Genomic DNA, 21,529 nt, shown 5'->3' with positions numbered 1-21,529 from the left:
AATGTCATTATCATAATTTTGTTGTTTTCGTAAAAAAATAAAGATATCTTTTAAACATTTGATTTGCATAAAAATGCCAAATATGAAAATAGCAAATATTATAATATATAGATTTTCAATTTACTTAAATTCTCCCAAATCACATTTTCAACAAATTAAAACGACCGAATAAAACTTTTTGTTATAACTAAAACGTAGTAACATTTGGCAAAACGTTGCCAATATTCGTGGGCAAAATCATAGTGACTCTTTTATAAAAGAAAGGAAGCGTTCATTGTTACATATATTTTTGCTCTTCATACTGCGCAGTTTCAAAGGAATAATTAAACGGGTCCAGCTTGCGTACAAAAGGTAGAGAATCCTTTGTACGTTCGTTCAATCAGATGTACGTACAATGGAAAGTTTGTCGGGGATTGGCTAAAAGTGAGAAGCCACGAGTCGGTGTGTTAATAATGACCTTAAGACCCATTCACATTGTGCAATTTTGTGACGCATCGGTGAATTTCGTTTCTAGACGCATGTGTCGTCGTCGTCGACACATTATAAAGAACAGTAACGAATAGTTACGAAGCGTCCTATCACCACGTAGAGTATCATCGACAGTCAACGAATCAGAGAAATTCAGTGGAAATAGTAGGACACACAGTTCGTTCGTCATATAACAAATACTGGGCCTTTCTACTGCGCAGCTCGAGAATGCAAACGTACGATTTTGAGGAATATCTGGAAGAAAGATGCGAGCCAGCTAGCAGTGGTTAAGCAGTGTTGCCTTGTTCCGCGAATCTTGTCTATAGCGATATATATACGAGAGTGTGCGTACACAAGCAGCCAGTGTGCGGTTCATATTCGGTGTATAATAAAAATCGTTGCTGGTTGAATCTTCTAACCCGTGGTTTACGCAAGGTGTTGTGTGCAGTGTCCCGTGAAGGTCGTGAACTTTTCTGGTCAAGATTATTCGAGAAGCTTGCGTATACGTGAAAGCGGAACACGAAAAAGGAGAAGGTTAAAAAAAGGAGAAAGGTGGACGATCCTCTGCGAAAAGCCTCGGTAAAATGGCGGTGATCGGTACTCCGATTGGCGCTAAGCGATAGAAGAGGATCGCGGCTCATATTCACGTTTAAGTTTTGTTTTGATTCTCTAGTTCGATACCTATCTTCACAGAAACTGGTCGATTCTCGTTCATTTCAAATCATTCGGTTTACATTTTTTCGCTCTTGCGAATTCAATTTTTTTCTCTTACCAATTTATTACGAAATTTAATAACGGCGTCTCTTATTGACCATCGCTGAAATAATATAATTGGAATCGAAGACGATCAAGGTGGTTAAGAAGAACCACCGACGGAACGGTTTTCCACGGCCGTGATGCCGCATCGTTCCGACCTCGAATTTATTGAAAGGCCATACGACAAGGACGACTCTATCAAATCCTTGTCGGCTTATCTATAGGTAAGTTTCGTGCCACGAGTGCATCTCTGCTTTCACCACTTTTGCGTATTACTATGCCTCCGGTTTTTTTTTTATTTTATCGCTTTTAAATCATTTGTCAGTACGATTTGTCAATTTTAGACTATACCTAATTGTTTTAAGATGTTTTTGCAGGTATTATCCCTTTGTTATTATTTTGCACTAGTCGAACGAATCTTGTTAGGTTAGGCCCTAGAAACCGATGACTCTGCATCTTAACGAGAATATAGCCTATTTTCGCTCCTATCGTCCTTCTAACGGTCTAAACCTTTAAAATATTTAAATTTTCACAACGATGTTTCTACTTTTTTTTCTAGAGGGTTCCTTTGTTTACTTAGATCCTTTTTTTCTCACTTTTTTATAATCGACGATTATATGATTTCCTTATATAGATTCTAACAAATAACTATTTACATCGATGGTACGTATTGTCACGATTTGTCATGTTTTCAAGACTTATCATGAGGTTTACAACGTCATTGTCGCTTCGAATATCGAATATCGCAGTATAACCAAACTGTGCTCCCTATTTCGAGATTTTTTAATCGATACAAATTTTCGTGCCGTTATGTCGTTTTCGTAGCAAATTTTTTGTTAGATAATAGGCGAACGAAATTATTGATTCCAAGGTGTTCGCGTATTAATGACAATGATTCTATTTTTGGTGACTATATTATCTTTAAAAAACCATATGGACAATTCTTTTAATCGACACAGAAATTATAATGATTTTTTTTATTTCGTATTATTTTATCGTTTTAATAAAATTTTGTTTGTTTAATGAATTAACGAATGTTTATGATTCATACGGAATAAGAATTTCGTAATAAAGATCATATTTATGCAATAGAAGAAAAATTTGTGAAATACTTCAACATTCTAAGAGATATTATTTAATTTGTTGCAGAGCATGAATTTAATTTTGGAAATATGAATTTGTTTTAGTGTACTCTATTAATATGATTGTATTTATTGATTAGTAAATTTGTGGTCCTTATTTAATATGATGAGATAAATATTATATAAGTTAGATCTTTTTATTAATGACGTAATGAAAATTATTGACAATAAAAAGATGAGATGAAAAATTTATTGTGTAACAATTGACATTGATTTTGATTGTTAAAATTTAGTAATTATGCTTAAAAATATAATAGGTCATTGTACATTAATACATTGTTTTATATTATATTTGCATTAAATGGAAATTGTACCAATCTTTTATAAATGTATTATAAAATCATTGTTTCAGAATTTAAATTGTTAAAGGAACCTTTTATCCGCCAAAATGAAAATTGATCGCAATAGGTTGAGAAAGTACACATCAGAAGCGGTAAGTAATATTTTAATGACATATATTTGGAAATGAATATTTCTAATAAGAAATGTTGAAGAATATGTTGAATAACGGTTGCACACATGAATAAATTTTTAGCCGGCAAAATGTCAGGCGCTTATAAACAAGTTGCGCTCATGCTCCCATGCAGAATTGCTAGAGGAGTTGAAGCAAATAGATGCATGGACTTTCGGTAAATGTGAACTCTTTCATTGGGTCGATGTATTGGATCTTAGTGATAGTATTTTGGAAGAAGCTGCAGCTAAAAGTCCAGATAATCCATGGGAATTAGCCTGTGATCTCCCTCAGAATAGAGAAGTAATTGCCAAGCTTCTTACAAACCATTATTCATAGTAACATTTACTATTATGTGTATAAATATTTAGGAAAGTGATTAGAATGATCAATGTTTTTATTGCATATTTATTTCACTTTTTATAGGCAAAAGAACTTCTCCTCTGGGTTCTCCATCTTACAACATTGTTAATCGAACACTCATACTCGCGACATTTATACAGTAGCATGGAACATCTTGTAACTTTGTTATCAAGCTGTGACATGCATGTTGTCCTTGGTGTATTAAATATTCTTTACATGTTCAGTAAACGTAGCAATTTCATTGCACGTTTAAACAGTGACAAGAGGCAAGCTTTATTAAGTAGACTTACTCTTTTAGCAGAGGTGAGACATATACATTGATTGATTAGTACTTTATTAGAATACTGCAAGTTCACAAGAACACTAAACGTAATCTTTACATTCTAGAGTTGGGGTGGTAAAGAAAATGGATTTGGTTTAGCAGACTGTTGTAAAGAGTATCCAGACAAGGTAACCTAAATTCCATAACCAACAGCTGCCTTTAAGATATGCTCCAATGAACTATAATTTTTTCATATATTTTTTTCAGCCACTTCCAACAAGTGCCACAACATTGCATTTTGAATTTTATGCAGAAAATCCTTCAACAGACACCAATGCCACATCAACCACTGGTACAAAAAAATCTGGACAGACGAATTTTGTAACGTGTATACATATAGAAAATCTGGATAAACTGGGTAAAACACCAGCACAAATTATGAATGATTTATTGAAAGTTAATAACGTACCTCAAGATCGACAGGTAAATATTATTTCTTTCAATATTTAATTCGGTATTTAATATTTAATGTATATAATTATTTAATGAATGAATAAATATTTAAGTTTATTGTTTTCTTTTTTTCTTTTAGATTGCGTTATTCACACATGTAAGACTGGCACACAGTTTCTCTGACTATCGAAGACGATTGCAATGTGTACACGCTCGGCTGCAAGCATTATCCATACTTGTATATAATAGTGAACTTGAAGAAAATGCACATAGTTTGCTGCATCCTGGGCTTTTAGAAGAATTAGTTGAATTACTGGAACTTCCATACGCACATCTTGTTGAATTACGGGCAGCCGCACTACGAACTCTTACTAGTATTATTCACTTAGACCGTAATCCACATTTTCCAAAGTAAGTGAAAGTTTAACGTATGTTGATGCAAATATAATTTTTCAGTATATTCATATAATTTCAATGATTTTTCAGAAAACCTAGTTCAAGGCTAAATATGATAATCGACGTTACTGGAGCTAACTCATATCACGGATTTTTCCCCGTATTAATTCGCACGTGTATTTCAACACTGATTTCTTTACAATTTGAAGGACAGCCGTTCCCTTTATCGCTTGCGACAGCATTGTTTAGCTTTCTTTATCATCTTTCGAGTTACGAAGCGGGTTGCGAAGCTCTCGTTAGTTGTGGGATGATGGAAAGTTTGTTAAAAATTATGAATTGGCCTGGTAGCGAGTTTGAACATCTAACGGTAAAATTTTTCTATAATTTTTTTGTATATCTAATTGTATAAAACTTTTAAATTTAATTATCTATTTTCTTTTTTACAGTTTGTAACAAGGGCAGTTCGCGTTATAGATTTAATAACGAATATAGACATGCAAGGATTCCAAGCTCATGGTGGTTTAGCGAGTTTTATTAATCGACTCGATATGGAAGTGAATGTTTGTAGGAAGGAACAACCTTTTGAAATAGAGCCAATACATTACCAGGATAATTCACAAGCCACTCGTGAAAGGTCCATGGATCGCGATGAAAATTCTACGTCTTCACGTGCGTATGATGAACGCGAGGAATCGTCAAATCCCATGGAATTTTCGGAAGATGAAAATATGAGTTCCAAAACTGATGATAAAAACGAACAAATGCCAGATTATTCGGCTGGGAAGACCGGGAAAATTTGCCTGCCACAGCGAGTTACACTTCTGAAGGCGTTGTTAAATTTTATTAAGAAAATTATCCAAGATCCCACATTCTCTGATAGTATTCGACACGTTATGGAGGGTACTTTACCTTCTTCTTTAAGACATATTATCAGTAATTCAGAATATTATGGTCCTTCTCTGTTCCTTATTGCAACGGATGCTGTAACAGTATATGTTTTCCAAGAACCATCTTTATTATCATCCTTGCAAGATAATGGATTAACCGAGCTCGTATTACATGCTTTATTAATTAAAGAGGTAATTAAACTGATCATTTGTTTTAGGTAATATATAGTACAATATATTACTAAAATGTTTATCAATATTTTAATATTGTGTACAGATTCCTGCTAGTAGAGAAGTACTGGGATCACTGCCTAATGTGTTTAGTGCTTTGTGTTTAAATCAACGTGGTCTGGAATCGTTTGTAAAGCGACGTCCTTTCGAACGCTTGTTTAAAGTATTATTGTCTCCACTTTATCTGCCTGCGATGAATCGACGTCGAAGCACAGATCCTTTGGGTGATACAGCTTCGAATTTAGGTAACGCAATGGATGAGTTAATGAGACATCAGCCAAGTTTGAAAGTTGACGCAATTGCTGCTGTTATAAAGGTATTACATGTTTCTCTTTCATGTAATGTATTCCCTAAATATACTTTGTATAATATTTATTAAATTTAGAATCGGCAAATATGATGTGAATTATAATAATGCTACATTATGTATATAATATTTATATCAATAATATTTAATTTTTTTGTGTGTATAGCTACTAGAAGAACTTTGCGTATTGGGTTGTGATCCTCGTTATATATGCTTACAAGCTGAAGATAAATTCGACAATACCCAATCGAATACAACTACTGGGAATCGTCAATCTTCTGGACAATCGGTTGGAGTTGGAGTTGGAGATTCTGGCGGAGGGGGAGGCGGTGGAAGTGGAAGCAGTAGCGACGAAGAAGAAGAGGATGAAGAAGAAGCCAGTACAAGTTCTCACCCACAACGCGAAGAACAGTGTTCGTCGTCCACTGCTCAACCAGTTCCACCACCTCAACCCAGGGAGAAGACTCCAATAGCTTTGATGGAATACATACAGAACGTTACAAAATTCGTTGACGCTATTCTAAGTAACAATTCGACGGACGATCACTGCAGAGAGTTCGTTGCACAAAAAGGCCTCGTGCCACTACTATCAATCCTGGGACTACCCAATCTTCCTGTCGATCATTCGGTTGCACAAACAGCGCAAGCTGTGGCAACAGTTTGTAAAAGTATTTTAAACCTCGCACATGAGCCGCTTGTTCTTAAAACTGGTTTGTCCCAGTTAAACGAAGTTCTGAATCTATTGAAACCATTGTACAATTATATGGAAGCTCCAGGAGGGTCTGTTTTGTTACATGAGCTTGTCAATGCTCCGAATCTGGAAACAGCCTTTACTAGTGATACGGCAACGCCTTTACTTCATGCTATGAATGCCGCTTACGGATACATAATAATGTTCGCGCAAGTATGTCGCACTAGCCAGAGCGAAATCAGAAACTTGGCTATGAATCACTGGGGCTCAGAGCTTGGTCTGACTGTTCTGAAAGGTCTGTCGGAGCTATATACAGCTCTGATTTGGGAAAGCACAGCGTTATTAGCTCTCACCACGGAAGATTTTATCCCAGCTGGCTGCGACTTTGGGAAAGAAGATATGGATAAATTAATACGTCCTGAATCAACGAACGAGGGCGAAAGTAGCGGCTGGTCTGGTGGTGCCTCCTCGGATATGGGAAGTAATGGAATGACTACAGCCATGGAAGCTTTAAGTACGGACCCACCTCCTGTACCTATGGAAGTGGATGAGAAACCAAGTGTCACTACAGGAAGAATATCTCCGAACTCTCATCGAATCACATACCCTAAGCACTTGCTGGGACTTACATCTAAAATGGGCAGAGCATTGGCAGAACTCTTTGCCATACTTGTAAAGGTACATAAAACCCGACATTTAAATTTTGGAATTTTGTATGTTTCGCATTCTCGTATTTAATAATTGCTAAAATTTATTCAGCTTTGTATGGGCTCCCCAATCAGACAACGTAGAGGACAACAAGTGCCTCCAATACCAGCTCTTCCCTCACAAGCATCTAGAAGTGTAGCAACTGCTTTAAATTGCGTATTAATTCGTGGATTATCATGGGACAAATTACCACCATCAACTGTACCAAAACTTCAAGTGACTTTTTTGATGTGCACTCTGAGTTTCGTGTCTCCTGCACTATTTGACGAAAAAGGTTATCCATTTCATTTGATGCTTCAGAAGTTCGTCAAACTGGGCGGACAAAACGCATTCTTCGCGTAAGTAAATTTATCTTCAGAATCTTTAATATGGGGTATTCAATGCGATTTTTTTAACACTTTTGATAATGTAAAAAAAAAATGTTTCAACCAGAAGTTGATCTGTTTTGAATTGGCTACAAATTGAAATACTTAAAATTGCCAAAAAATGCTTCTGTCTATAAAAAATCAAGATCTGATAACGTTCTGTTAACCCAAATTTCACATGTTAATGTTTCTATGAATTAATAAATCTAAGATTTCTGAACTCAAGGTCATCTGAAGGTGATAGTATTGTAAGTCATTGAACTCCTTTTGACATGAGTTACTATGTCTATGTATTACTATGTACTACAATGCTATGAAATCAAAAATGCATCATGTCATTTAAAAAAGTGAAAATGACCTTGATATTTTATCGAAAGAAACACTTTTTGACACATTTTAAATATTGCAATTTGCAGCTGATTCAAAACAGATCAACTTTTGTTTGAAATATTTTCGTGCAACATTATCGGAAGTACTTGAAAACTCGTGCACATCATTTTGTTGAATACTTTGTATAAGTTTATATAACAAAACAGCTTTAAATCACTCAATATTTTTGTATATTTTTAGTGCTTTTCATTGGGTATTATCCGGAGGAGGACAGTTTCCATTGTCTGAGGGATTAGAACACCCGAATTTGCCTGATTGTACTGGAGAATTTTTAGATGGGTGGCTGATGATCTTAGAAAAAATGGTGAACCCTAAAACACTCCTTGATTCACCATACGTTGTTTCATCAAAATGCACTGGAATATACAAGGTGTATGAAACATTCGATCCTATAAAATACCTCACGGATATTCACAAGGAAGCTTTCGAGGCAGTGATGCTAATGTGGGGAAAAAAACCCTTGAAAAATTATGGAGTTCACATGACAGAACTTATATTATCTATTTTACGACATATTCTACGAAGTGAACAGATTATTAAGGTACATATATTTTAAATATTTGTGTAATACTAATTCAAAATACCACGATTATTTAACACTATCATTTTACAGGAACACGCTGAGAAAGAAGAAAACAGCGAAGGAGCTATTGGTGGTAGCACCAGTGGAACTAGTGGAATTGGAAGAGGTGGAACAATATCTGATCGTAGAGAAGAACCAGAAGCTGATGTAAATCCGGAGCATCTCAGACAGCTGATGGACATGGGCTTCAGTAGAGCTCATTGCATAGAAGCTTTGCTTCATACTTTGACAGTTGAACAAGCCACTGATTATTTACTAAGTAATCCTGCTACCTTACGTAGATCAGATGTGCCAACAGGTGATGTAAGTGGACAAGACCTGATAATGGATTTGGAATTGGTAGACGATGATCAGATAATGCACGCGATAGCGATGTCGCTTGGAGAAACGACGGAAACGCGAAAAGTTTTCAGCGCAGAAGAATCTACTACGCGCGAGACTACCACTATCACAGAGAGCATAGACAAATTCACACAGAACGCTTTAAGTCAGTGCTTGAATTTACTAGATCTCATGCCTGACACTGTATACAGAATATGCGACTTGCTAGTCGCTATCGCTAAAAGAAATGGAGATGAATGGCGTGATAATATGTTACGACAACTCATGAAAGAAATTGGTAGTCTAGTAGATTATTTGATAGAAGTTGCTGAGAGCAACGATCCGAACGCTGGAGTAAAATTAGTGGAATGTAAAGAAGCTAGCAAAGTTACGGGACGTATTTACCTGTATACGATGTTCTTCGAGGGAACATTCCAGGAAATGCGTGTACCCTGCGCTCAGATCGTGGAAGAGTATGCTATTTTGAACAAACTTGTACGTCTGCTAGTGGTGAGCGAGGGTCCACTAACAGCGAGTAAAAGTAAGATCGTTAAAGAAGGTAATAAGGATGCATCATCTGCAAAAACTAGGAAATGGCTTGCACCTTTGTTGTTACTGATCGAGCGGTTAGAGAAAGTGGCAGTACTAACAAAGAGGAAAGAATTGATGTACAAGGTAACAACTAGAATGTGGAAGTGGTTTGATCTGAGCACAGGAAAATGGAATTTATATTCACCAGTGAATAATCGAATAATTAATGATGCATACTGGGCCGGCGAATCTAGCACTAGAGTAACATGTAACAGGCGAAGATACGTGATAAACTTTTCTTGCATGACTCAAGTTAATGAAGAGAGCGGTAACAGAAGACCCATCACGATGGGCTTTAAATTGCATACTGGAAACGAGGGCGGTGGTTCTGGTTCTGGTTCTGGTTCTGGTTCTGGTTCTGGTTCTGGTTCTGGTTCTGGTTCTGGTTCTGGTTCTGATTCGACTATGGACACTGACGAAAATCGAGTGGAAGACAAACGGAATACAGTACTGCAAGGATTAGATCCTAGCATGGCCCCAAGCATTATACGTGCCTGTGTAAGACTGATGGCTATTCCAGTGGATCGCGATGCTTTGCATGCATCTATGAAAGTTTGTCTGCGACTTACAAGAGATTACGAGAACGCCGAGATATTTGTTCGAGAAGGTGGTGTGAGACTCCTTCTAGAAATGTCTCAGGCAAGCAGTTTCATTGGATGCATAACTTTGAGTACCCTCTTAATAAGACATGCTTTAGAGGAACCATGTACTCTTCGGCTAGCCATGGAGAAAGTAATTCGTAGTCGCACTCAAGGCAATATTCCTCCAGCGTGTAAAGAAATTTTGTTTATGACGCGTCAGATCAACAGTGCCGTCTGCCGCAATCCAGAAGTTTACAGAGAGGTTTGTGAAAACATTTTAAGAGTTGACATCCGTTTATTAGGGAAAGAAGATGACGACAATAGATTGATTGTAAAAGCTCTTCCACCAAGTCATTCATCAGTAATGCCAATGGCGGAGAAGGCCTCGATATCCGTTGTGAAGGATCTTCTGAATGCTCTTATAAAACCTATGCCAGTAGTTTCTGACGAAAAGTCCTCTACACCAACAAGGAGTCCAGAGAAGAAGCCAACCTACTCCAATGTAGCAAGTTCATCTTCTCGACGAGATGTTCTCAGAAATAACGCAACGACACCAAATGATACGATTGACGAGGAGGATCAAGTCTCTCAAATAATACCAATGAAGATTTATTCAGACAGCAGTAACAACAGCAAAGTGGAACCAGAAGAGGCAGAAAAACCTTTGCTGACAAAATCTGCTATTCTAAAGATACTTGCAGAAACTGTTCGTTCATACAGTGCAGTTGCAAGCTTGATCACAGAGCATGTGTATCGAGCAGGACAAAGTGAAATGGTACCTGAATACACAACAGCTCTTGCTTTTCTTCTCGACAAGCTTCTACCAATGTCACCAGAGAATTCAATTGACAAACAGTGCAGCAGTATGGCAAGGATGTTGATAGCTGCTATTGCCTCCTGCAATCATTCCCCAGACGTTCAAACTACTTTAGTGACTGAAGTGAAAGCAGCTCTAACAAGAACCCTAGCTCTTCCTGAAAGCAATGAGAAGCATGCACAGCTTCAATTATTGGTTGGTTTGATTTCTACAATGATTGATAGTTGTCCACCAACTTCCTACAATCAGTTGAGGACCTCCTTGAAGATGCACCAGTATAACAATGTCAACTATATTGTGAGAATTATGCTGAGAAAAGGGATAATCACTGACTTGGCAAAGATTCCACACAGTTTGGATCTCTCAAGTCCAAATATGGCTGCTACGATCAATGCAGCTTTGAAACCTTTGGAAACACTTTCAAGAATTATAAATCAACCAATGCCAGGAACCGTCAATAGCAAATTTTCCAAACCAAAAGGTAGAACAGTTCAAGAGGAGCCTATTGGAGAACAAACAGGGACTACAACATCGGAAGCAACACATGCTGTTGGAGAGGAAACAAACGAGGACGCAGAGAATACGGAGCATGATATATCCGTTACTGCAGAGAGTCTGGAGCCCACTTCAGAAAGCCAAGTGCACGAGGACGAAGCTGCTTTAGAAGATATTATGGACCAGCTTCTTGAAAGGTAATCATATATAATGTTTTTCATTTTTGTGAAATTATTTCTATGAAATATTAACGTAAACTGTGTGTGTGCGCGCGCGCGCGTGTGTGTATGTGTTTGTGTGTGTGTATGTGTTTGTGTGTGTGTATATTTTTATACAATACATAATTTTAAGTTCATATAAGCTACTGTACTTATAATCAAATAGTGTACTATTTTCCAGGGATGGCCCGGGCGTGACGGAAGATCAGTCTTCCCGACCGCACAGGCCAATGGACATTGACGAGGAGAGCCTTGCGATACGAGACGGGGAAGCTGACTTCGATCCAACACGGGATGCTACGGTAGGAGTTCAACCTATATCTATTTTGAAAAGTTCATCTTTCTAAGAAAATTACTTTTGAAATAAAAAAATAAGATGTTTATTAAATTTTTTCTTGCAAAATAAAAAATATAGAATATAGTGATTTTTTAATATTTTTTAAAGTACAATAATATGTAATAACATAAATTGAGTATTTTACAAGATTTTTATTTTATGGGAATATAATTATATTTTCTAGGAGGATTTGATGAGCTCCGATTCAGACTCAGATAGCAACCCATCTGACGATAACGAGGATGAAGTACAGGACGATGAGGATGAAGAGGAAGAAGAAGAGGATGATGGTAATTTTATCATCTTTTAAATACGCAATAGAAATTTTTCTTCAATTGGACTGTATGAATAAATATTAAAACGATGTTTATCAGGAGAAGAAAACGAGGAAGAAGAAGAGGAGGAAGAAGAAGGGTCCTCAAATTACGAGGAAGATGGAATTGAATTTTACGAGGACGTAGGAGAAAGTGGTGTATTCAGAATGATTCCATCGACGGATCGTGACGGTAGTAGTGTCGTAATGATTCGACATAATATCGATAATCAGGACAACGTGAACTCTTCGACTACGGTCACACCACGATCTAGTCTTCCATGGAGTACGACGTTTCCTCTTCCTTTGGGTTTATTTGAAAATCCTCCTTCAATTTCTGAAAGTAGTGGTGAGCATAAAATCACAGTATATAATGATTTTTAATAACGATATCAAGGAAGTCGTATAGAATGATAAAATAGGTAATATGGAATTTTTGTTTATTTGTGCAGGTATTAATTCCCATTCCTTGCTAATACCACAAAGCGGTTTGGACGCTACTAATACAAGAGGTCAGAGAGCTGTACGACCACGGAGATATCAGTATCTTCAATTACCAAATCCACGAAATCCAAATCCACCAGTAATATTACAAAGGTAAATTAATTCGAGCTTAATTGTATTAAATATATTCAGATGAATTTTATGTAAAAATGAAATTAAAACACAGAACATAAAATTTATATTAAAAGAAAAACTGGTTTCATCTATAAAAGTATGCAATAATATTACATTTGTAATTATAGATTGTTAGGCCCGACTGCACAAGGGATTCCATTATCTGCTAGTCAGGTATTGGCTTCCAGTTTTCGGGATACTCGTGTTGTTGTAATGGATGGTGTTGGAATATTGACAAACCAAGAAGAAGAACAAATAGACTTTGTGGTTTGTAGATTGTGATTGTTAAATGGTACTAATTTATTCTAGATGTTTCTTTATTTATAAAAATTCTTTTAGGATCAATCTGGCTATCTTTTCGGGTCTAGTCTTGCAACCACTGTGAATAATACTCCTACTGCTTTACATTGGTGGATCGAAGAAAGCAAATTATTAGATGGAGATTCTCAGACGGATTGTTGTGTTGGTAAGTAGCAAGATTGGAAAGAAATTCGTTAATTTAATATTTTTTTCTTTATGAAAGATGAAATTTGATAAAATAAAATAATTTTTGTCTTAGGTATTGTACATAAATTAATTCCTGAACTGGAAAAACGCAGGAACGCGGAATTGGGAGAGCGACGAGAAAGACGTAAAATGCAATATGCTTCTGAGAAAAAGAATGAAAAGGATAACAAAGATGGAAAGGATCATTTAAATAACACAGAATGTACGTTAATTGTAACTAATCATTTTAATTGTATTTTACAAGTAGCTTATATAATATATGTTTATTTTCAATAAAATTTTTTTAGCTGGTTCTTCCGCTATAATATCCATGGATGAACAAATATCAACTGCATCAACATCACAAAGGGAAGATACGAATAATTTTGTTCCTAGATTTGAAACTTGCGCAGAAACGACACGAATAGAACGTACTCTCGATGAAGATATAATCGGTATAATTTTCAGACATTTCTAGTTAGTTCAATTTTGCAATAAGACTCTATATTATACATTAAATATTGACTATTAGATGTGACTGGTGAAATGGATGCAACAATACAAGAAGAAGAACGACCTCCGCCTCCACCCCCGGAAGAACAACCGGCAGAACCCAGAGATCCTCGAATGAGCAATAGAAATCCAACTTTAGAACTTGCTGAAAGTATAGTGGATTCCGTGCTTGGGCCTTGCGCATCTGAAGCAAGCAGACTAAGTAATTTAATTTATTTGAAATTCATTTTATAGGCTAATCATTTCCTTCTCGGATACAAGAATTTTTTAACAATATAAATGAATTTTATTACAGGACAATCTGAACGTACTGTTGAAGGACCTAATACTAATGAAACATCTACTAGTCGATCCAACACGTCCATAGTTGTCGATTTCAGTCAGGAACCTAACGAAGACTTACTAAGAGAAAGTGACTCGTCTGAATGGATAAGAATTCTTACCGACGACAGTCAATCGAATGTCGAACGAAAGTAAACAGTTTTATTTTGTATTCGTATCAAGTCAGAAAGATATTTGTAAAAAAAATTTATTTTATTTTTCTGATATAGTGCGAACATACTCAATCAAGGACCTACCACTTCCGCATCAGAAAATGTTAATTCAGGAACATCAGAACAACAGCAACAGCAACAACTACCTCCACAACAACAACAACAACAACAACAACAGCAAGAACCACAACAGTCCCAAGAACAATCGCAACAGCGACAACAACCAAACCAACAGTCTCAAGAACAACAATTACCCGATGGCGTAGATCCTTCTTTCTTAGCCGCGTTACCAGAAGATATGCGCGATGAAGTTATCGCTGAGCAACTTAGGTATCTATATACTAGATTTAATAAAAGTGAGAAATAAAAGTATCTGTGCAATAGATATATAGATGTAAAAAGAGTAATATTTTATATATTATTAAATATATTCGAATAGATAACTTAACATTCGGTCTTGAGATCTGTAATGTTTATAACCTGAAATTTTCGTAGGCTTCAACGAATTCGACAACGAGCACAGGCAACCGTAGTTGAAGAATTAACAGGTCCGGTTGAAGTTAATCCGGAATTCTTAGCAGCTTTACCTCCAGCTATTCAAGAAGAAGTTCTTGCGCAACAACGTTTGGAACAACAACGACATGCAGCTGCAAGCGCTAATCCAGAAGATCCAGTTGATGCAGCTGCATTCTTCCAAAATTTGCAACCTTCTCTTCGACAAGCGGTCAGTAAATAATTGTTTTTACTCGTATTTTATTAGAATACTTTTATGTATAATATTTGAATATTCTAATTTTGTTTATATTTACAGATTTTGACTGATATGGAAGAATCGCAAATATCAGTTCTTCCGCCAGATTTAGCCCAAGAGGCACAGAACCTTCGAAGAGAATGGGAAGCTCGAAATAGACACATAATGCAAGATCGATTCCTTAATCACGTTAGCCAAGGAAATGCTGCCTTGTCCAGTATATTACGGAATTCTGGTAGAGGTAAATAATAATTATTATTCATTAACAGTTTCCTTTTCTTATTTATATTTGAAAAACTTAATTAGAAGAACTAATTGAACGCGAAACAAAATAATAGGTAGAGGTGGTGGTACGCGTTATGCAATTCACACAGTAGCACAAAGAGGATGGCAGCCATGGTCACATGGTGACCCTAGTATAACGCATCACGGAGCCGGTCTACGACTCAGAGGCAGACAATTGTTGGATCATGAGTCAATGGCTTGCGTATTGGTATTACTGTTTGTTGATGAACCAAAAATTAATACGTTAAGGCTTCATAGAGTTATCAGGAATCTTTGCTATCATGGTAGCACAAGGGAATGGGTAGTTAGAGCCTTACTAAGTATCATGGAAAGAAGTAACGATGAAAATAAAGATATAGCCATGGATTTTGGTGGAAAGTTCAGAAGGAAAAGCTTAGTGCCCATGATGCACCACGATTACTGGTAAGACATTTTTACTATTCTTTATAAATGATTTTTATAATACTAATATTTTTATAAAATTTGTATAATCTTTAGAATTATTTATAAACCCTCTAAAGAATGTTACCCTATGTTTACTTGTGTCGAATCTTCTAATCTCAAATTTCTTTTAGTGCCCCCAAAATATTTGACCAAAGAAGCAGTGCACAGTCATGGTTGAATATTAGTATTGATGCTGCACTTGGATGCAGAGCAAACGTTTTCCACATTGTCAGGCATGGTGGCAAAAAGTCAGAAAGGCAAGGCAGTAGTATCGCCATTCATCCACAAGCAGCACCTACAGTATGCAGGTAAGTTAATTAAATCCCTTAATGATTAGTAGTCATTGATTATTTATAAAATGTTTACATTGTTTTTATAATGTAATGCTTATATTTTTTCAGACATACGTTAGAGTTATTAATATCGTTGGCTAAAGGTTTTCCTGGCTATTTTGTGCCAATTAAGTCTAAAGAATCAGATGAGAAAGAAAGTAACAAAGAGAAAGACTCAAGTAATAAAGAAGAAACCGGTTCGAAAGGTAAATCTACATCGAAACCTGGGAAAAGCGATCAACCAGATTTTTGGGACATGCTGCTGAAACTTGACTCATGTGCCTCGAAGAAAGGAAAATCTGTTGCAAGATCTCATTCAAACTCAAACTTAGGAAATGATTCCGAACATAATACAACTACCTTTGAATCCTCCGCTTTTGGCCAATTAATTTCGATGTTAAACTGGTCGGTCATTAAACGTAGCAGCCAGCTGACGGACAAAGTGTTGAAATTGCTGTCTCTAATTTCGATCGGATTAACGGAAGTGAATCCGTATCGCAGGCAGGAAGGAAACAAAAACAAGAGAACAGATGTAAACAAAGAACAAAGCGTCGCTGCGCCGGAAGAACATCTGAAATTGGCTGTACAAGTATTGACAAGCAAAAGTTGTTCCGAGGAAGGACTCGAAGATGCAACAGCTTTATTGCTTAATTTGTCTCATTGTCCTGATCCTACTAGACAATTGGTAATATCCTTATTAAATTCTGTTTTATTTATTCATGCGTTATAGTATGTACTATATATTTAGTTTTGAATAATTTCTTCACAGATATTGAAATTACTCTTGGAAGGCGCTATGGAATTGGCTAATGTTGTCTGTGAGCACATCAAAGATTTACTGATGGAGTTAAAAATTTTGAATCGTGAACTCAGACGAAATTCTATCGAAGAGCAACCTTCAACTAGTAGTGGCGGTTCTCGTTGGGTTCTCTTAGATAGGTATATATTTCGAATTATCTTTCTTTTTTATTTATATCGATATATATTTTAACATTGTGATAATTTATTACAGGTTTACCAACGAGAATGTAGTTATAACTGCACCAAGTAAAGTTAAAGCTGGCAGTGATCTTCAGTTACCATCCATGGCTGCTCTCGTTAGCAAAACTTCTAGTCAGGCATTCTTCTTAAGAATACTTAAAGTGATTGTACAAATAAGGGAAGCAGTACGTTTAGCAAACAATAAAAAAACATGTATGTTTAAGAATCCTATTTTTATTACTGAAATATTATCATTGTAACAAAATTATCGAATTCATTTTTAATATTTTTTTTCAGCCAATCAAAGTTCCGAAAGTTCTGTAGATACTGGAAATACTAACCAAGCTTCAGAGTCAGGTAATTTACAGTTTTATATATTCACAAATGTTTCAGGGAGCTGTGTTAGTTTCCATAGTTATCTAACTAACTTTATAATGTCAAATTTTGTAGGTGAAGACAAGCTTCCATTATTAAGTGAAAGCTTAGTACTAGATCATCTGTGGGAGACACTTAGCGCTTGTTTATTAGAATTGGAGTATACTCCAGATCAACATGCAGTCTTAGTGCTGCAGGTAAAATATCTGTACTTTCTATATGTTGCTTTATACATGTATTCCTTTAGACAGTTTATTATACATTATGCATTATATCTTATAGCCCGCCGTAGAAGCATTTTTCCTAGTACATTCATCATCAAGTACTTCTCGCGATCGTCACCTAAGTACAAATACAGAGACTCGCGAGGTTGTTCCTGACTTAACACCTGTTTCGCCAATCTACTCAGACAACGAAGGCACGTCTCAATCGGAAGCTACTATTAACACTTCCTGGGATATACAACCTCCGCCACAGAAGACGTTACCACCGGACCAACTCAAGTTCCTTAAATTTGCGGGTATAATATAATAATAATAATAATAGAATAAATATGATAATAATACTATATTACTCATACTCTTTGTATTTTTATTGCAGAGACGCACAGAACTGTTCTAAATCAAATTCTCCGTCAAACGACGACGCATTTAGCAGATGGACCATTCTCTGTGTTAGTGGATCACACAAGGGTTCTCGATTTCGACGTAAAAAGACGATACTTCCGAACAGAATTAGAACGAATGGATGAAGGTATTCGTAGGGAAGAACTGGCAGTGCATGTTCGCAGAAATAATGTATTCGAAGATTCGTTCCGTGAGCTTCATAGGCGTAATGCCGATGAATGGAAGAACCGATTTTACATTGTCTTTGAAGGTAAATAATGTATAATGATCATTGCTAGACTGCAGATGTCTATACAAATCTATATTTCTATGAGCACTTAAATAATTATTTTCTTTAAAAATTTGTTTGAGTTGAGTCACTTTTGAAATACATGCACGATATATACATGATATGTAAAAATGTACAAAATATTCAAAGGTATTTTTTATAATATTTAGAGAATGATGTATATCTCTATTTAAGTTTTATTTTTTTTTCTTGTATTTATAAAAACCTGCATTTAAATGAACATTATATGAAATCTTATTTCAAAACATTTTTACTTTAGGCGAAGAAGGACAAGACGCTGGAGGATTGCTTAGAGAGTGGTACGTTATTATCTCCAGAGAAATCTTCAATCCTATGTACGCTCTGTTCACCGTAAGTCCTGGAGATCGGGTTACATATATGATAAATTCCTCCTCGCATTGCAACCCTAATCATTTATGTTATTATAAATTTGTCGGTCGAGTTATCGGTGAGTTTTCTCTTTTATATTTTCAATAACGTTATATTTTCAACGACAAGAATGACGAAAATAATTAATATTTATGATTATTATTACAGCTAAAGCAATTTATGACAACAAGTTATTAGAATGTTATTTCACGCGCAGTTTTTACAAACACATTTTGGGAATACTTGTGAAACACACAGATATGGAAAGTGAGGATTATAGTTTTTACAAAGGACTCGTATATCTCACAGAGCACAACATTGCTGATCTTGGATACGAATTAACCTTCTCTACAGAGGTAAATTCCATTTCTCATTTACTTACATTATCGTATTGTGATATGGCAAATACAATCGTAATGTGCGTAATTTCACAATTCACATTTTTAGGTAAACGAATTCGGTGTGAATGATGTACGTGATTTAATACCAAACGGTCGTAATATCGTAGTTACTGAAGAAACAAAATTAGAGTACATTCGGCTTGTATGTCAAATGAAAATGACCGGAGCAATACGTAAACAGTAAGTGAAATAAAGATTAATTTCAATATTGTAACTTTTCTATGCATCAAAAAGATTCGTATTATATACAATATTTCTTATTTACTTATAGATTAAACGCGTTCCTAGAAGGTTTCTACGATATTATTCCAAAACGACTGATCTCTATATTCAATGAACAGGAACTTGAATTGTTAATTAGTGGATTACCCAATGTAGATATTGAGGATCTTAAAGCTAATACTGAATATCATAAATATAATGCAAATTCCCTACAAGTAAGTATTTAACAACTTATTTTTATCTAAAAAGTATTCTTTTAATCTGATGTTAAAGTAATAAATATGTTTATTTGAAATTTAGATTCAATGGTTCTGGCGAGCATTACGAGGTTTCGATCAAGCAGATAGAGCTAAATTTTTGCAATTCGTCACCGGAACTTCGAAGGTTCCGTTACAAGGTTTTGCTGCTTTAGAAGGAATGAATGGTATACAAAAGTTCCAAATTCATCGAGAGGATAGATCCACAGATAGGCTTCCGTCAGCACATACATGGTAAATTAACATTAATTTCTTTCCTATTTTATCTTTCTTTTAAATTCTTTCGTATCTTAAACTTAATTTCTCATATTATCGTTTCTAGTTTCAATCAGCTAGATCTACCCGTTTACGAAACGTACGATAAACTTCGCACGAATTTATTGAAAGCGATCCACGAATGCAGCGAAGGATTCGGTTTCGCCTAAATTTCTGCAAAGTTGAGCAAATTTTGCGTGATTTTGCACGAAAATCTAAGAGCGAAGACAAAATAAAAAGATATAAGAAATATAGCAGAAAAAACAACCGAATGAACAACAAAGGAGAAAAATGATTAAAATATTGACAAAACAATTGTAAAAGTATCGATTGATCTTCGCTCAAGATTTAGTATATAAATTTTTACTCCGCTATATACATATTAAAACTGAAGGCGTATGTATATACGTAAAATTAACGATGTAATTACTGATGATTCGTCGCTAGAGTTTATTTTGTTGAATGATCTTTAAAAAAAAAAAAAACGAGGGAGATGCAGAGCTTAATGATAATTCCTGATGGAAAGGAAGACTTAAAAAATCGGACACTTTAGTTAAGGATCTTAACAGTTAAGAGATAACGAATAAGAATTCAATGTAATTCGTCGTTAGAGAAAAAATGAAAAAAGAGGATGCAGCGGGATGAAATAAATATGTAATATAATTGTGACTCAAAGCGGCTCTACTCTGAAAGCAGAATTCAAACATATGGGTAGAGAAGACAAAAAGGCAGAAACGATTTGTTGCCATGACGAAGAAAGGCAAATGGAAAAGTGATGGAGAAGTGTGCCTGTATTTCGAGTACGTGTTTATTTCATATTATGCGTAAAAGAAAGCTGCCAGGAACCTAGGATCTGTACGTGAGGCAAGAAAAAAAAAAAAAAGAAAAAGAAAGAAAAAGAAATGTATTGTATGTAACAGTATGAGTGGGTGTGTATGTAAAATGAACGAATGCGAAACAGAGAGTAATATTCAAGAAACCAATTAGACACGAGCCTAAATATGAGGAAAAGAAGAATATTTCACGATGTTATATCCTTAACGCCCGCAAGAAAAAAAAACGTATGGTTGTACACTATTAGTATTAATAATTATATTATCTAATTCTTAATCGATAGTAATAATCATTAATTAATATCGTTTTAATATTAATCATTTGAGAAATGTGATGTTAAAAAGGAAGTCATGTAATATTCTTTTCCTTTTTCTTTACTTTTTCCTCTGGATATATAGCGCAAAATCACGTCCAATTCGCCCAACTCTCCAAACTTTTAATATCCTTGAACTTCCTTTAATCAGTTTCAATTTCCAAACGTTTCTTCTCTGGGGAAACGTGTAACGGGACTCTCGCAATCGAGCAGATGTTAATTTTTGTAAACACATCGAATAGGACAATATACGTTGAAGAAATACATAGATCCATCGGACTCTTTTTCGCGACATTGTTAGGGAGTTATTGCTTAGGAATTCGCAAAATAAACTAAATGTTGTATTTCTTATAAAAACTATTGTCTCTTTTTTTTTTTAAATTACACAAGAAGACACCTTTGATAGCATAGCATTTTAATAAACGTTAAATCACGTAACTATACATATATAAAGTATAAAGGTTACCATAAGAGTCACGTTGATCGAAAATGAAATAGTATGGGAAATCCATATGAGTGAGATGTTTTCTCTTTTACGATATTTCTTATTTAATCACT

The 21,529-nt window shown here is 35.4% G+C and overlaps 1 protein-coding gene across 2 annotated transcripts; it reads left to right on the top strand.

Annotated features, from left to right (window-relative positions):
• The first annotated feature begins 780 nt into the window (after positions 1–780).
• LOC117216762 (E3 ubiquitin-protein ligase HUWE1-like) lies at positions 781–20,545 on the top strand. 2 transcript variants are annotated; one of them, XM_033463760.1, is made up of 42 exons: positions 781–1,448; positions 2,719–2,799; positions 2,902–3,120; positions 3,244–3,483; positions 3,568–3,630; positions 3,710–3,925; positions 4,035–4,306; positions 4,382–4,658; positions 4,738–5,370; positions 5,456–5,725; positions 5,883–7,085; positions 7,167–7,453; positions 8,051–8,411; positions 8,484–11,455; positions 11,658–11,778; positions 11,998–12,103; positions 12,188–12,475; positions 12,579–12,723; positions 12,873–13,011; positions 13,084–13,210; positions 13,304–13,453; positions 13,539–13,685; positions 13,763–13,945; positions 14,039–14,216; positions 14,295–14,567; positions 14,733–14,961; positions 15,049–15,229; positions 15,327–15,696; positions 15,849–16,025; positions 16,119–16,734; positions 16,819–16,988; positions 17,062–17,243; positions 17,328–17,387; positions 17,481–17,602; positions 17,688–17,925; positions 18,006–18,281; positions 18,580–18,768; positions 18,858–19,045; positions 19,137–19,270; positions 19,362–19,527; positions 19,613–19,803; positions 19,892–20,545. In XM_033463760.1, the coding sequence occupies exons 2-42, from the start codon at positions 2,755–2,757 to the stop codon at positions 19,992–19,994; spliced, it is 12,507 nt and encodes a 4,168-aa protein (XP_033319651.1). In that variant the 5' UTR covers positions 781–1,448; positions 2,719–2,754; the 3' UTR covers positions 19,995–20,545. The 2 variants fall into 2 exon arrangements, with proteins under 2 accessions (XP_033319651.1, XP_033319650.1); XM_033463759.1 differs by having other exon boundaries at positions 17,328–17,602.
• Positions 20,546–21,529: the final 984 nt, after the last annotated feature.

This window comes from Bombus bifarius, unplaced genomic scaffold (assembly GCF_011952205.1).
Source record: "Bombus bifarius isolate JDL3187 unplaced genomic scaffold, Bbif_JDL3187 scf7180000007973, whole genome shotgun sequence".
NCBI lineage: Eukaryota > Metazoa > Arthropoda > Insecta > Hymenoptera > Apidae > Bombus > Bombus bifarius.
This window is presented reverse-complemented; position numbering and strand designations above follow the sequence as displayed.